General features: G+C 39.7%; 1 protein-coding gene across 1 annotated transcript in view; it reads right to left on the bottom strand.

Annotated features, from left to right (window-relative positions):
- Positions 1–12915, bottom strand: part of cpa6 (carboxypeptidase A6) — a 33678-nt gene extending 20763 nt beyond the window's left edge. Inside the window, exons 1-2 of the mRNA XM_053612226.1 lie at positions 12654–12915; positions 2515–2590 (exon numbers count right to left, since the gene is read on the bottom strand). Coding sequence (XP_053468201.1) covers positions 2515–2590; positions 12654–12760 — 183 coding nt within the window. The 5' untranslated portion in view covers positions 12761–12915. The remainder of the gene's footprint in view (positions 1–2514; positions 2591–12653) is intronic.
- Positions 12916–18625: the final 5710 nt, after the last annotated feature.

The raw sequence follows: 18625 nt of genomic DNA, 5'->3' as shown, positions 1-18625 counted from the left end.
AATTCTTAAGAATATCCGGACATTGTAAGTGGAATGTCGAAAAATTGTTTTTGTCTTCTGATGAAAATATCCTTTAAAGTTAGTCAATATTTTGTCATGTTATCTATTAATGTTAGTCGGTTATACTCTGACAAAAGTTGACGGGAAAATGCAAAAATGAAAACAAATATTCGCACATTTTATAAATGAACTTAAACATGTAACAACAAAAGCATGTGAAAATTGGCGTTGTTGTGAAATCTCCTGAAATAATAGCATTACAATGAGTACGCTACTGTAATACAATATTGTGAATTCTTTATGCTTTAGTTCTTCATTGCACGTTCTATTACCGCTCTACCTAGCGCCTTACTTTAGTTCAAATTCACTTGTGTTTTTGTGTCATTTTGTGCAGAAGCGAGCTGTAATATTAGGTTTATGTTGTGTATATATCTGATTAATCTCATGTGTATATGATGCGTTTGGGTGAGTCACTCTTCAGTTTCAGCTCACGCAGCTTAAGCGGCTCAATCCCTGACTGGATTATTTGAAACACTAGAACTATTCTTTCTAGATTTTTCTATTTCAGAAAAACATTGTTAGTGCATTGTTAATATCTTGCGGGTCATTTTTTTCAACGGTATATTTCAATAAAAAACACTGCTAATGCTTGCTACACGTCTTAAATTCGAATGCACACAATTTTGCATTCGAATGTGCGTTTTTATCTTAAATTCAACGAATATTCAAAGTTCAAATATGAACTCGACAGCCCTTGAGCAGACGAGAGGACAGAAGCAACGCGAATGGCTGAAATGTTGGTGACGTTCGTTCTTATGTAAACAAACAAGCACGTAAACACAATGGGGGAGACACCGAGGTCAGCAAAAACGATCGAGGTCACGTCTATATATGGGCTGACCAGAATTCAGATCAGTTTTCTCAGATGGACTTCGGTCTCTCAGAATGAAAAACTTTAAGGTTGTCTATTAGCTGCTCTGAATAATCAGTTAGCATGAACAAGTAACAATAAATATTGTAGTATTCTGTATTACGGACATATGTACAGTAAATACTTCTAAGACATAACACCCCGATACTAACAGAAACCTATAGTAAACACCTTCAACCCGAACAAAAGCTCACCCACCAACAGTGTCTTCTCCGTTTTGTTCTCGCACAAAAAAATAGAAACTAGAACAATCAAGCTCTTGATCCTGTAATGAAAAACAGCAGTTTTCTCTGTTCTAACCAGAACCTAATTATTCCCAAATGGAGAATCTCCAGAGCCATTTGCACATCCCCCAGCTGGATTTCAATTCCACCATTAACACACGATCTCCAATGATCTCCCTTCTGGAGAGTTGTGGTCTTGATTGGCATCACCTGGTGGTCTCCTGGGTTCAAAATTTTCCCAATTGATCTAGTTTTCTATATAACTGACATTTTATTTAATGACGATACCAACTAACTGCGATCTGTAGAGGTAAAACACTTTAAATTTAATGATGAAGTCATTGTCCATTAGACAGCAAGTCTGTTTAATCTACAGCACTTCTACAGTGAGTGAGGGATAATGATATGGTCGCTTAGACAACAAGCCACATCCCCTGATACAACAAAAAAAAGCTGAGCTCAGCACTACTTTTTTGCACTACTGACCAGAAGGTTGTGAGATCAGATCTACCACAGAGCCTGGTGTGTTTGGAAAATCTCCCCAATTCCAGAGCTCAAAGTCTTGTGAATTTTGCAGGCTCGTCCTCACGACTGACAGCTTTTACGTTGTCTTTTGTCCATGATGGATGCAACCACGTCCTAATACACGAGACATACCGTATATTATTACAACTTGGCAAGCGATTTCAGTCTCCTGTCTTCCCCACACATTTCTGGCCACAAGCTTCAGAATCTTGAAGACTGAAATCTGATTGGCTCTCCACATTTTCTTGCATGGACACTTTTGCAATGAGGGAAAAAAAACAACTTTTCAATTGCAACACTGAGCTTTTCATCTCAAGATATAATCACTGGGTTAACAATTCATGAAATCTCATACTTCGACGCAGTTTGTGACAAGTAAACAAGATAATGTCAGGAAAAGGTGTGTGCTTGGTCATGTGCCTTATCTTTCTGCACTGGAATACATTCATATTGAACTACATTTGGACACTGTAAATGTCCATCACTTCTGTCTAATTGGTTTCACAGTATCGTTTTGTATTTAGGGTAATTTGTTTAATCAATAAAGTAAATCTAGTGATTGACTCTCCACTTTTTAGTGAAAACTTTAATGCCATTTTGTACATAGAACAACAGTTGAAAGATTAACGCTTAGGTGATTCTAAGCTATTTATTCATAACTGCAGATTTATATGACGGTTAAACAGTGGAACGAAAATCACTATACACTGGAACTATCCAAACGAATAAGCAAAGCAAGGTCGCATAGCACATACTGAAACACACCTCACACTATGTGTAACATTAATATTTACTAATCGGAGGTGTTAATGATAAAAAATTTAAATGACTCACCGTTATGTTCTGAAAAAGCTGTTTGAGATAATGGATCTCCCCGGGGCTGCTGGGAATTATTCTCAGAACCTGATCACTGCAATAAAAACAAGGTTACTGAAAATAGGGTCGTAAAAGGATTTTTACGGGAAGCTTGGAAAGTAAACACGGGACACATTTTGTCAATAAGTCAAAGTTACAACATTTGAAAAACTCGAGTCAGAGAAAATCTGTTCTCTCTTTTATCCAATGTGACTTATAAACAAAGGTGGATTAAGAATATGTATGTATGCAGATAAAGTTATTTAAATGTCAGCACTGTCCTCTATCCTAGACGACACTGCTGAGGAATTTTATCTGAACAATAGTTTAGGTTTTATTCGATTCAATTCAATTCAATTTGATTCAGTTTGTATAGTGCTTTTAACAATGGACATTGTCTCAAAGCAGCTTTACAGAAACATATAAACACGGTATACAGATTTTAAGCGTGTGGATTTATCCCTATTGAGCGAGCCGGTGGCGACGGTGGTGAGGGAAAAACTCCCTAAGATGATATGAGGAAGAAACCTTGAGAGGAACCAGACTCAGAAGGGAACCCGTCCTCATCTGGGTAACAACGGATAGTGTGACAGTAAAGGAGAGTTCATTATGGTGCAAACTCTATGTAGTAATTGAGGTCCCAAGGCCATCGCAGCAACCGTAGTCCCAGCAACCACAGCGAAAATGTCCATGTGGAATTGAGGTCCAAAACCATTTCATTGTACTTCAAGCGGTACCATCCTCAGCAATCTCCAGGCTGTAGCCTCCAGTTGATGAGAGCTCCATCCAGACAAATGGATCAGGCCGGTCCAGAGAGCAGAAAGGGTTAGGATCACTGGCATCTCCATAAAATCATGTGTGGTTTTATGAGGTTATTGCATCATCTATTTAAGACCTGAATCAGGCCCAAGGATTTCCACTCAAACGTCATACAAATCACGTCACACGACAGTCACTGGTTTAATCACGGTTGAGTCACTGTCTGGCCAACGCGGAGACATTTACCCTATAATTACACATTAACTGTACATGCACCAATGGTCCGAAAGTATTAGACTTTTAGTAACGATCAATGAAACAGCATGATGAGACTGTCATAGTCCAACTAAAGGCTTCGCAGGATTATTGAAATTAGATTTGTCGGGGCGTGTAATCACATGGACGTGACTCTCAGTCTGACTTTTGTGACGCTTCCATTGACACCTGCGATGCAAGCTTGACAACTGAGACGTGCAGGGATGAAATAATAGGCGGAAGAAAGAAACCTCAGTTTCAAGACCTATAATTAGTTTTGAAGACGGTTATCAATGGAGTCTATTCTAACAACCTTGTTTTAAAAGCTGTAATCACTGTCCATTTTCCACCAGAGCAATAAAAAAAGGCAGGCTTATAGCACAGCATTATTCAGTAATTGCATTATCACTGTGGAAAGATTGTATAGCATGAACTGGAGGGAAATTCCTGGCACGTGCATTCACATTGTAATCAGACCATTTTGGAGTGCATACAAATGGACGTTTCTTAGAGGAACAGAAGTGCGCTATTGTGTACTTGTAAACAAGTAGGGTTCACTGATAAATAGTCCTAAAAGCCAGGTTCGAGCTATTGAAAGAGTCTGGTAGTTTCCAACCCATGACTCAGTGCAATCAAGAACCAACTACTTTCACAGGAAGAAGCCATTTCACCTATATTGCGACCAAAGATGATGCCACGTTTTATGTATGATGGGCGGTATAAAAATGGCACCATAAAAAAACAAAAACCCTTAAAGGTTTTTCCTCATAGTCCACTGGTGAAGTGGTGAGGGTATTTATTTATTTATTTTTCATTTAAAATTGAAAATAAACAGTTTTAGAATTGTTAAAAAAAAAAAAAAAAAGGAAACAAATAAAGGAAATGTTAAAATATCTTGAATATTCAGTATTGCTGCACAATTATTAAAATTGAAGAAAATTAAATTTCTCACCATGTCCTCTAAACTAAAGAGGACTAAAGAGGAGGGGGACCATCTTGCTTTTTATCAGCGCTCAATTCAAAAGCCTGCATCTCTGATGGTATGGGATGCATTAGAGCCTATAGAATGGAAAGGCACCATCAATGCTGAATGGTATATACAGGTTTTAGAGCAGCATATGCTTCTATCCAGACTCCTTCCCATCTTTACTTCTGAAGGATTCTGCCGCTCTAAGATACTCTTTTTATACCCAATCATATTACTGACCTTTTCCCAATTAACCTCCAGCTGTTTCTTTTTAGTAACACTTACTTTCCTACCTTTTGTTGCCCCCGTCCCAACTTTTTTGGGGTCATCAAAATTTTTGTCTTAAAATGGTACATTTCCTCAGTGTAAACATTCAATATGTTTTCAGTGTTCTATTGTGAAGAACATATGGGTTTATGAGATTTGCAAATCATTGCATACTGTTTTTATTTACATTTTACACCGCATCCCAACTTTTTTGGAACTGGGGTAGTATATACAGTAGTTATAAGTTTGCACATCCTAGAACCCCATTTTGTCTTATCCTATGAAGTGAATCTGAAGCCTAACTGCGTGTTGTGTATGGCAATAAAGACTTACAGGCTCATTAATATTCAAATGCATGCAAATACTAAAGCTTTTAAAGAAATGACTGTCTATGTAGAGTTTTGTGTGTTATCCCTTTGTCCACATGGGTTTCCTACGGGTTCTCAGGTATTCTTTTACCTCTCAAAAACACAAGGTAGGTGGATTGGCGACTCTTATTGCCCCTAGGTGTGAATGAGGGGTGTATGGTATCACGTCCATGGTGTATTCTCACCTCATGGCCAGTGTTCCTTGGATCCACCACAACTCACGGTATTTAAGTAGCTTTCTTTTTTTCAAATAAAGGTGCAATAGGTAATATTAGTCATTTTTTAAAATTAAGATTAGGACTTTTTTTTAAACTCCTTGACCCCCCCGCCTTCCCCCCCATTCCCACCCATGTTCACAAACCTCCACTGGCAGGATCTACGGTGTCCCATGGAGTAGCGTGTCCATAAAATGACTGACAGGAAGCATATCCAAACACAAACAAGCATTCCAGACCAGAAGTCAGTTTTCCAAATGGGGTTTATCAACCACTTAGTGCATTTGCCCTGAGGTCATGGCTTAAACCAATCACCTTCTAAGTATCTTCCGGGTTATTTGTACAAAAAGTGAACTCTAGTGGACTGAATTTGTAAGTGTAATCCTGCGTGTTCATTTTATTTGTGAAAAATAAAAAAGAAACCGTCATCCAGTTGTCCAAGCTCTGCAAAAGAGCGCTGTTCAACCTACGATGACTCATTTTGCACTTTCCCTTTGATCAAATCAGTCTGCAAATCTCAAATAACTAATCGACACTCCATTACTTGTCTTTGTTATTACAGAGCAACATCAGTGCTTCCAGGCAAAGAGGGGATGAAAGATGGTTTTTATGGTTTGGCTGACACCTACACGTTCCATGACAAAGGTTGGGGGATAAGCAACTGCAGACAATGACGCCATTTGCATCACTGAACACAGTCTTCTAATTTTAACAAGCGGATAATAGGAATGCTGCTAGTCAAAGCTGCTGTTCTGCTCCAAAACAGAATCAGTGTTTTCTTCTCTAATATACATCTTGGGTGGCGTGTCCCTGCTGCGCTATGAGCAGCGAAGATTGCTCCATGATGTCACACCCATAGTGTTTCCTTTGTGCTGGGCTGACGTGTGTGACATGATGTGATTGGAATGGTATTAATGGTATTTTTTTTTTTGAGAACCTAGCAGGGTGTGATGTGAGCTCATACCTGTAGAGAGATCTCTGTAGAAATATCTCACTTCCCAAGGCAGAAGATTAGTGAAACCATCCTAAAGTCCTTCAAATCGATTAAACTTCTATAATGACGATGTAAACAGCCTCTAAACAAGCAGGGATAAATGGACTTATAGGCTAAATTACTAATTAGCATTTAATAAAAGAAACAATAGTTCTCATTTGTGGTGTTTTACACACGATAAGCGAGAGAATAACCACATGCTAGCAAATGTGGCTACTGGATTTAGAGCTAGCTTAATGTTAGATAGCTTAGTAGTGAACCTAGCTTAACTTGGATATTTACATATATTATTATTTAGCCTGCTATTGGCTAGCTAGGTCAAATGGCTACTGCTGGAGAGGTAACCATAACTAACTTAGCTGACTAACATTATTACAGTGCTTTGTTTAGATTTGTTTAGGCTAAGTATTATATAGCTAGCCAATTGTATTCTTAGCACCTGATCTAATGAGCTAGCATGAGGAGATTTTTTTTGTTGTCATTGATAGTGAGGACAAAGTACTTCTGTAGGTCATTCTGGATAAGGGGGTCTGTCTGGACATGTTAGGTTAAATGTTATATCATTTAAATAGCCTGGCAAGATAGCTAGAATTAGGCTAATATTGGCTGGCTTGTTTAGCAAACTAGGCTAGCTTCTCAGGTCAGCTGATTAGTCAGCTTATTTTAGTCAGCTAACTCAGCTAAGTTAGCCTGTTACCTCTCCAGCACTAACTACCTGACTATCTGGTATTAAACATTCAACAAACATGCTCATTGTGTTCAACCCTTTACTTCATTATACAAACACGTAACATTGTCAGACAATTGCTGGCACCAGCTGACTTCCAAGTAGTGCGCACCTCACATTACATGCATATTTGTAGGGTCATGTCTGTAGAATCTTGTATGAATATGTCCTTGACATTTTGTTTCTTGCCACCGACACTGGAGACTCCTTCCAAAAATATCTCTTCATAGAAAACTTCACCATATCAACAATTGTTTACAATTCTGTTTACGTGACCATCCACCATACAAGTTCCTGTCCACCATTCAAGTATAGTCACACACACACAGTGTATCTTCGTGGTGTACCGGCTCTGTTCGCTAAATAAAGGAGCAACCGCGACCATAGCACGTCAATTACGATATTAAAATCTGTCTCTAGGCTGTGAAGGCTCACAGTCCCGCTTGCCCTATTTCACCCCCTCTGAAAGGTAAAAGCATGTTAATCTGCAGCACAAATAGTCTTCCCTACTGGAATTCACTCCAGAGTTCAAGCACGTACGCCGCCACACGACCTTTACAAACCGCAAACCTTAATCAACGGCGTATACATACACACATGACAGGGGAAAAAAGACACGGAATTCCTACAGGTTGTTTCCAGCATGTCTAGACTCGTCTCGTCGACGTCACAGAGCGCTGTCGTTTTATTTTCACACATAATTAAATAATCCATACTAGACAGGAAATGACAGTTGATTATATGATATACCATGATATATAACATATATACAACATTGTTATCGTATGCAATTAAAATGACACACGTCTGCCTACTAGGGATGTAACTGAATATGTTCTGAAGTGGACAAATATAAATATTTTTTCCCCCTGCCAAATAGGTTCACAGAATGATGCATTTAAGAGGTTTCCTTCATTCATAACTACCTGGTCAGAGTCGCAGCCCTTAAATAAGGCTATTAGTTTGTTTATATTTTGAGGAAAACAACTTAAATTCAATCGAAAATACTGGGCGTGGGTACTAAAAAAAGCCCCAGTCTCATGCACTTCTGAAGTCTACACCGGTTATGACTATGTCATATGTGATGTAGCTGAGGTTGAGGAACTCTCAGAGGCAGAATTCACGTGCCATGCTGTATTGCCTAGCGATCGGGTTCACATTTAAAGACGTTTTCAGACGGCTTTTAGTACGACTATGCCAGCCTTAAGGTTATCTGTAAGCTAGTGCGCTCCAAAACGATGACAAAATTCGCATTTAGATTAGAAGATATACGCGTTCAAAATTTACAGTCTCTCTCTCTACCACCGATACGGATCAGCGATTCTGATGACATCATTCTGCACTTCAGCTTCTCACTAATCAAATGCTCTCTAGAATCTCTAGAAGTGTCCCGCCCCCAACATTCTAAAAATCCATGGTACTAACTGTTAAGTACGGCTTATCCCGGGCTGTGTGGTAAGCTATACGCTATTGGCTATTAAAAAGGGGGAGGAGCCACTCCATATGTCCGCCCTGACTTCCTGTTTAAGAGGAAATTACATCAACACGTAATGTTGCGTGCTTCAAGGCTCTTCCCTCGGACTTTAATTAAAACAACAACAACAACATCAGGTTTAGGCCACGCCCATTACAAATACAAATACGGATATTTAGAGTACTAAACAGATACAGATTGTGTCATTGCGTTACACACCTACTGCTTACAGCTTAATATTTTTAACCTGTGTCACTAGGATGGTGTTTACCACTAGTTGAACATAGGCGTTCAAGCCTCAGCACTGCCAAGCCTCCACTTTTGGGCCCTTGAGCAAGGGGCGCCCTATCATGGCTGACCCTGCGCTCAGACCCCAACTTCCTAACAAGCTGGGATATGCAAAGAAAATAATTTCACTGTGCTGTAATGTACAGCATATGTGACAAATAAAGGCTTCTTCCGCTACTAATTGTAGCTGTTATACAATTAAAAGTTTTCTTAGTTTTGGTATTTTATGGAATACTTTTCTACCTATACAGTACTTTTGACTGAGTAGGTAGACAGGATTTGTATATAAAGTTTGTGTTCGCGTTCCTGAGATAAAAACCCGTCCAGCCGAAATGCACGATATCGTATCCCGCGCTCAGCAGTTACAACCTGACGCTCTTCACACCTCGGTGTGATTTTCAGCGTGCACTGTGGCTCCGCAGTAACGGCCCTTGCTCTTTTTGGTTCTGTTGTTCTTCCATGCTGTGACACAGGAAAGCAGGAATCCTTTTCTTTTCACAAAAGCCAGGAGCGTAGGTTTATGGAGAGGTTTATGGAAAGAAGTTTGTCAGAGAGGAAACTGTGGAACAGTTGATCAGCTTGCTTGTCTTTCATCTGATTTAGTTGATTTATAGTTTACTTCTAAAATGTTCCGGTAATATAACATTTTCACAATAATTATTACTATAAGAGTGGTACAAGAACGAGTCCGAACACCAGGAAATGAGTTCCGGTTCCATCGTCCCAAAGTCAGTGGGTTTTTTGGTTAAATGCCTGAAACAAGGTCTGTGGTTAACACAAGCTCACGATAGCTCTTGAATAGTTCTTGAAAACTCTTCCAACTCAAACTTTCACACTTGTAGCTTTATCATTTTATAGTCTTTATTTAAATAAAGACTGAAAGAGTTGTCAGAAGCTTTGAAGTGACGCTGAAGTCATACAATTACTAGAAGTAGTTCGTTTATAGCCTAATTTGAGCTTTTTGATTCTGCCGATAGTATTGAGGCTTCGAAATCCATAAAGGGTGTTGATATATGAAGATTATCTTGATGAAGAAAACATGTAAGAATCATAAAGTTTTATTTGGTCACAGAGCTTATTTTCTGCAATAATCCAAAACCCAGTGGAACTATCCTATTGGCTTTTTGTCGAGGGAATCAGGGTGATGCTAACCTCCAGGTTGACCTATAAAAATACATCATCCCTGCAGCACTCGATCGCCTATTTACCATGTTTTACAATGCCATATTAAATAAATGTACATTTTAACCCGTTAACGTACAAGCTCGTCGTCAATTTATTCATCTTAAAGCATACTTTTTTCCATGACTGTTATGAATTACTCACCAGTCACTAGCTAAAAACTTCTGTTGTGACTGAACATACTGAACATACTGAACATCCTTTCAGCACACTTAGTACTGTTTGATTGTTTAATCGCACTATTATCCGGTTGAGTTTCTCTCGAGGTTTCTTCCTCATGAAGTCTCAGGAGGTTTTCCCTTGCCACCGTCAGACTTGTTCATTAGAGATTTAAATCTTTTCTATAAAGCTGCTTTGGGACAATATTTATTATGTTTTTATACATTTTTTTATATTTATAAACCAATTATTAGTGCATGCCTAATCCGTGCGTTTTCGTCTTGTTAACTTGTTGCCTTGGGTCTCATTTTAGTTTGAACAACAGCAAGAAAAAACGGTGTAAAAATACACCGGGAGCTATTTGTCGGCATTTAAGGAGAGCGTGTTTGAAATGTCACACCAGCTGTCTCGGTGTTTAGTTTGTCAGTGGAACATTTCCTACTGCTCTCACGTCTACTGCTAATTACTTCCTAACAACTGGAAAAGGGGAGTATTTTTTATTATTATTATTATTATTTAGAAATTAAGCCTAAAAATGCACGTGAAGCTCAATAAGGCTCAATTCACTTACCGAGAGTTGGCGGGAACGCGAGAAAAACAAACAAACATGGACTTAAAAGTGATAGTGAAAATTGCGTCTTGTATCTGACCGTAAGGAGATTTACGACATGTTGAACCGAGAAAATATTTTTATTGGCAATATTCCAACATTGCACTGTTTTGGGACGGGACACGACGTGGCATCTCAATCACGCCGCAAGCTGCTCGAATTCATCAATTCTACGATTGGCCTTGGAACTACTGTCAGAGCTGCTGTTTAAAAAATTAATCAATAGCTTCTGACCAATCAGAATCGCAACTTTAACCTTGATTTGAGAAGCAACCCAAAATGTCTGAGAATCACCATCACCTACAAGTTCAGACAATCAAAATTTATTTCTAATCAAGAGACAATCAGAGACTTCTTGGTACGTCTTGAACGTAAGGTAGCCAACATTTAATATCCAATTTTCGTGAACACTGGGTACTATTATCTAGAATCAGGGCTGCTTCGGAGTTCCCAGATTGTCTGTTTCTATCTCATTCATGGTTTAAAACCTGCCTCAATTCCCAATAAACCATCGGCAAACTGGAACTTGGCCAAATGAATGTTGAGACTAGCTCTGCAGAAATCCCAAACAATCAAACAGCAGTCTAAATGATCTCGACCAGCCCGTTCTTTACGATTATAATAGGTCTTCTGGCAACTCTGGGACTGATTCTATCAAGACATTGTTTCTAAAGCTAAGTAATAACGGGAAAGGAGCTGGGGGGGGAAAATGGCCGATATTTCGGTGGATAGATATTTAGTGTCATTAGATGTAGCTTCATTGCAATTTGGACTGGACAATCATGAAATAAACCTGCGCTTGAGCTGGAAAGAGCTGATGCATTTTTTGCAATTTAAACGCTATTTTCAATACAACTGATTGGAAATTAGTAATGCTGCCAAAATACTGATGAATTATGCATGCGGGGGTTTTCACATGTGAAGAATCTCGCATAAAAGCACATAACATTTATTCCAAAATATTCAGGGAATTTCTGTAGTCGCACGTAGGCTACGTTTATTGGCTGAAATGATTTATTATTATTATTTCGGTATGTTCAGCGAGTTGCTAGCTGAAAAGAGAGTCGGTGACATCCATTGCTGCATATTTACCATACTAAATAATTTCATAATATTAATTAGACAAATAAATGAGGTGTAATGTACTTTTGGACACCACGTTCAGATATATGAACAGAGTTTATGGCATGCACTTTCTTTGCAGAGTGTTTTGAAGTAAGGATTTTGACAGATGGAGTCATTCCCATTCCTTCCCAGATTCTCAGTTTGGGTTTCTGATTCCTGACACTGAGAGTCGATTCACACACGATGAACATGAATCGACTCCTTTAGAAATGAGAAAGTAGGAAATTTGTGAAAACAAGCTAAAATGTCCAACTCATGACTCAGAGACGTAAAATAAAACAATATCATCAGTGCTAGAGTGCGAGTCTGAGGAGGAGCAGCTAATTATGAACATGAGCTTGAGCTATGATGTTATTGTGGCAAGAATCTTTGTTTATCATACATTATAAGCTGTAATAATGTATTGAGTTATTGAATTCATTCGTTCATATTGAAGATTCTTTAACAACATCCAACAGCTGTCTCCTGCTGTGGGTTTTAGTTTTTGGAATAGAGGAGTAAAATTATCATGTGGATTCGACTCCGTAGCTGAATAAAAATCGGAGTCGACTCAATTTGTTTTTAAATTCTCTTTAGGTTGGCGTTGTTTCCATGGGGACGAACGGAGAGAAGCGGTGGGTAAAGAAAGAGGCACTTGTTCCATCCCGTATGTACTTAGTTTCAAAGGAAAGGAATGACTGAAGGAGGGAATAAAAGAATGGATGGATGAACGTGTCAGCTTCACTCACCCGACATAGCGGTTGTTGTAGAGGTAGGCGCTCGCGGCATTAGAAAACACAATCCATCCGAGGACGAGCGCAGCGCACGCGCGCTTAACTTTAACTTCCGATGCCATGTTGAAGTAATAAAGAGTGAAAGCGCGCTGCTGCAGGTTCTTCACATCCTCCAGATCTTCATCGAGTGATGTGAGGAAAACGCTGGTCCTGCTGCTTCCTGCTCGGACTGCTGAGGTGTGAAAAATAACTCAGATGGGGAACATCGCGCGCTCATCTCGACTTTTAAAGCGCGTGCGACTCGCACCACGTGACCCAGTGTCCCGGTTTGGGCAGGAGCGCTATAACGGGGTTGCCAGATTGGACCGATTAGCTTTGCTTTGGAGAAGTTCGGTTGAGAGGGATGGTAAAAAACACACACACACACACTCTGACATATACACATATATATATTCAACCAATTAAAAAAAGTATCAAAGTAATTAGCTAGATAGAAGTGTTTCTTGGTTGAATAGAGTCCTAATTCTACCTAGATACCTATTATATCCATATATACAATACACCGATGAACCATAACATTAAAGCCACTGAGAGGTGACGTGAAGAACACTGATTGTCTCGTTACAGTGGCACTTGTCAAGAGGTGGGATATACTGTATTAGGCAGCATGTGAATAGTCAGTTCTAGAAGTTGATGTGTTGGAAGCAGGAAAAATGGGCAAGCGTAAAGATCCGAGCGACTTCGACAAGGGCAGAATTGTGATCGGCTGGACGACTGAGTCAGAGCATGTCCGAAACAGCAGTTCTTGTGGGGTTGTTCCCGGTGTGCAGGGGTTAGTACCTACCTAAAGCGGTCCAAGGAAGGACAATGAACCGATGAACCTACGACAGGATCATGTGTGCCCAAGGCTCATTGATGCGCTTGGGGAGCGAAGGCTAGTCCGTCTGGTCCGATCCTACAGAAGAGCTACTGATGCACAAATTGCTGAACAAGTTCAAGATAGAAAGATGCCAGGACAGACAGTACATCACAGCTTGCTGTGTATGGGGCTACCTAGCTGCAGACCGGTCAGAGTGCCCATGCTGACCCCTGTCCACCTCCGAAAGCACCTACAATGAGCTGGGTGCGTGTGTGTTGCTTACCTGAGGAAGAGATTGCACCAGGGTGCACTATGGGAAGAAGGCAAGCCAGCGGAGGAAGTGTGATGCTCTGGGAAATGTTGGGTTCTGGCATCCATGTGGATGATATGGAAGCCCCACTTAAAGGATCTGCTGCTAACGTCTTGGTTTCAGATACCACAGCACACCTTCAGAGGTCTTGTGGAGTCCCATGCCTCGACGGGGCAGAGCTGTTTTGGTGGTACAAGACGGACCCAGACAATATTAGGCAGGTGGTTTTAATGTTATGGCTGACATATATATATATATATATATATATATATATATATATATATATATATATATATATATATATATATTACCTTCAATAACAGCTTTATCCTGGTCATGGAATTCCCCCTGCATCAGATGCCAGTCTATGACAGGGCACCATGCACACACACACACACACACACACACACACACCTTCACACACTCAATCGCAAACAAGAGATCATTTAGAGTCTCCATTCCACCTACTGGCATGTTTTTGGAATGTCAGAGGAAACTAGGAAACCCAGAAAAAACCCAAACGGACACTACAAGGAGAACATGTGAAACTACACACAGACACACAGATCCTGAACTCGGGAGCTGCGAGGTTCCTGTACAGCATTTTGGTTTGTATGCAATCTCACGGAGAAGAGCTATTTATTTACTAATTTAATTTAGACATTTAATTTAAACAACGTGAACATTAGTTCTTATTCCAGTGTTACGTGTTGTATGTTTTCCATACAGTATGTCTACAATTCATTTCTCTCCGCTTCCATTTCTAGCTTTGGTCCAAATGTCAAGCAGAGAAAGCTGTGAATGAATTCTCTAATCGAGGCCTAATCATGACTTCTCAGTCTCTACATGCGTGCAAAGGTTCCTGTATTTATCAGAGAGCGGCGAGATTAGTAGTCTGACTCGCAGGCTTGGCTTTGTGTCTGGTTGGCAGCCGCACATTTTCCACATGCTTTGCTCTGTGTCAACAGCGCGCCACCTGTTTTACACTCAATTGCTTGTGCAACAAATGAGTGGCTGAAACACACGCCGGTGTGACAGCATGGTGCCCAGATGGTGCCAGACCCCTGTATCCACCAAGGGCAGAAATGCTACTCCTTTTGCCTCTCGCTTGAGGCACTTAATGTATTAAACAGATTGGTGCAATCTAGATATAAACAACAGCAACTGCTATTTGATAATGAGCTTATAAATTATGTTCTCTCACTACAGCACGAATATCAGTGGCTTTCTACTTTCACCCATGTATTTATTCATCCAAATAGGCCAATAGGATGAGGGCGTATAAGGCATTACAGTAATTCATTAGGCATTTCCTTTTTTTCCCAGCGTGACTCCTGGACTTTGAACCTGGAACATCTCAACCGTCTTTCTGATGAGACGTTAAACTCAAGGTCCTGGCTCTCTGTGGTCATTAAAAATCCCAGGACACTTCTTGTAAAGAGTAGGGGTATACCTCCAGTGTCCTGGTGAAATTCCCACATTGGCCCTTATCTATAATGGCCCCTGAATTGGCTACATCACTCTCCTCTCCACTAATAGCTGGTGTGTGGTGGGCGTTCTGGCGCACCATGGCGTACGTCATATCGTCCAGGTGGATGCTACACACTGGTCGTGGTTGAGGAGATTTCCCCTCCATACAATGTAAAGCGCTTTGAGTGTCTAAAGCGCTAAATAAATCTAACTGCAACTAACTTTGTCGAAATATACTTGTATATAATCACACATCCTTTTTTTCTCTCTCTTAAAGTTAGAGCTGGAGAAGCCTTCCGAAAATGCTAAATGAACACCTCCTTACAGACTATTATATGAATTTCTTTGTCACATTTCCTAATCCTCTTAGAGTTAGATTATGTGCACATGCACCATCCTGTGAATGAGATGTTACTATAGAAATGATAGTGTGTTAGTTAATATATACTGTAAACCTGATGGAATTACTCCCACGGCGCTATGGTGTAACTGAACTCAGATCAGTTTGGCATTAACATCTAATAAGACGTGAGAGATTCATGTGATTTGATTACAACATCGGCGCATGTTACATCATAGTCTATATAATTTAATCTAGTCTTAATGACAAAGCGGATAGAAGTGAAACAGAACAAATATACAAGTATTTGTCCTCCGGAAATTTTAGGTGATGTAATTCAGTGCAGAGAAAGCACAAAAAATATCAAACTACCATAACAATCGTCACCTGGGTGAGGTAATACAGGTATATGAGTGTATAATTATCATTATCATTATCATTGAGTTATTGCTGAGCTCAACTGAGCTACGTAATCAGACTGTTGTTAGTAGATTCAGCAGATTCTGTCTCAGAGTACGGAAAAGTAGACAAGTGGGAGGTCTTGGACAAGGCTAAGGAGTGATAAATAACTAAACCACTACTAAAACTAAGACACTTGGAACTATTAGCTATCACTTTAGTAAATTTCAGCATTTTGGTACGCTCATGAAAGAAACCACTCAACCGTTTTTCCAAAGCTCTCTCTAATATGTTTTTGCTGTTTGCCGCCTTCGGGCTGCAGTATCCTGAAGCAAAATGACCCCGAGGTGTTTGTGAGTAGACACGTACAGTCAGGAACACTGGAGCATATTCACAAGCTACTGCACGCATCCTGTTCATGGTTTGTGGCAGGATGGAAAAATGTGCTTACATAAATAGAGTTCCAGGGCCTGAGCATAGAGTGGACCATACTGAAGCAGATTTTTTTTCTTCAGTATTTTGAACTGATCAGTTTCCATGGAGGGCCTCGGAAATGTCCTTTAAACAAACGCGACTGTTCAGAGTTGCGAAGTTTGGACGACATCTGACTTTGGCTTTAGGTTTCCTCAGACCAAGATGAAAGTGGACCAACAAAATTATGATTATTAAACTATATATATATATAAATATATATATATATATATATATATATATGGAGAGAGAGAGAGAGAGAGAGAGAGCTCTGCTGAATTCTTAAATCTGATTGGTCAGAAAATGGTCATTAATTCATTTTTTTATATAACAGCAGTTTTAAACTATAACATCAGATTTAAAAAAAACCCCACATATCGTTGTTAAAGTGCACCTATTATGGTTTTTCAAATATTACCTTTCATGTAGTGTGTTATAGAGCTGTTTGTGAATGTAAAAAGTCTGCAAAGTTTCAAAAATCAAAGCGGAGTTATTGACTCCCAAACGAAGGAACCGATTCTGAACAGCTGAAACAAGTCGTTAGTGATTCCAGACTTTACTTCCTGTACATAGGTTTGTAACAAAAACACCCCGCCTCTGGTCTTCATCGGCTGCACGCTGACAGCGGTAGACCAATCACAACAGACTGGGACATCTGACCAATCAGAGCAGAGTATGCTCTCTGAAAGGAGGAGTTTAGAACGAATCCTTTAGACCGGACCATTTAACGAGTCGTTTGTGACGCTGGGGGGGAAAAAAAGGTAATGCTGCAGTTTAAATGATGAGCACATTAAAGTGTTTTTAGACCTTGGATGCATGTAAATATATTGTATGAGACCTTTAAAACAAAATTAGGCCCGTTTCAAAACCCTAATAGGTGCGCTTTAAAGCTTTCTGCAAAGACACATTTATTTATTGAATTAATTTAAAAGAGTCTATAGTAGCTATTTTCCCATCCACTTATTTTAATGCTAATTTTAGCATATCACATAAAAAACACTGAATGTAGACACCATAATATCTCCAAAATGTGCATAAAAACATACTTGCTCAATTGAAGTGGATAATGTTTTTATTAAATAAGAAGACGTGCGTAAACACACCCATCCATCCATTTTCTATACCACTTATCCTACTGGGTCGATGGGAACTTGGAGTGTAACCCAGGGAGCATCGGGCACAAGGCGGGGTACACCCTGGACAGGGTACCAATCCATCGCAGGGCACAATCACATACACATTCTCACACCCATTCATACACTCTAGACTTGCCAAACCATGCATGTCTTTGAACTGGGGAAGGAAACCAGCGTATCCAGAGGAAACCCCCACAGCATAGGGAGAACATGCAAACTCTTCACACACAGGGCAACAGCAGGAATCAAACCCCCAACCCTGGAGGTGTGAGGCAAACGTGCTAACCACTAACCACCGTGCGCCCCACGTAAACATATTTACCAAATAAATTCATGCTCATCAAAAAAGTCATGTGACTTTGTCTCAACAAATCATATGATTGGATAATTGGATCAGATAAGTATTGCTAATTTGCGCCAGTTTCCCCACAAGTGACGATTTTGTTCTCTTGAACACATGGCATGGAAACGGTGATTTATTCACAAAAGTTCTATGCCATATTCCAATTTTCCGCACAAGTTCAGTTCGCAGCTTGGATGAAAACATAGCTAATGTCAACACTTTTCTGCCATTCTTCAAGACTGAGGACTTTATGCTTTCTGCTTTCTCTATAACATGAAAAGCTGCTTTTTTTGTCTTATTATTGTCAAGCGCAAGGAAAAAAACAAGCGGCTGTGAGGAAACATCTGTTTATAGCTGCTATAACGGCAGCGATAACTTGCTTCATGGGTGTTCCACGATAATAAATTGATAAAAAAATATACATACAGTATACAGTATATAATATAAAGTTCAACAGCAGATCTGCTGTATGCTTTTGTTTGCTCAAAAGAACTGATGCTGTCTGTTTAAACTCTTCTATTGCTCGTCATTTCGTCTTTGTCAGTAAGGATGTTCTTTCCTTTCTTCTCTCAGCCTGGCAACCCATTCTTCATCGACGTTAACATGGTGAGATGTGCAGTCTTTTACATTTTACCGCCTGATGCATCAGAACCACAATG

The sequence above is a fragment of the Ictalurus furcatus genome, chromosome 23 (genome assembly GCF_023375685.1).
Source record: "Ictalurus furcatus strain D&B chromosome 23, Billie_1.0, whole genome shotgun sequence".
NCBI classification, from domain to species: domain Eukaryota; kingdom Metazoa; phylum Chordata; class Actinopteri; order Siluriformes; family Ictaluridae; genus Ictalurus; species Ictalurus furcatus.
Note: the sequence above shows the minus strand (reverse complement) of the source record. Positions and strands in the feature narration are given on the sequence as shown.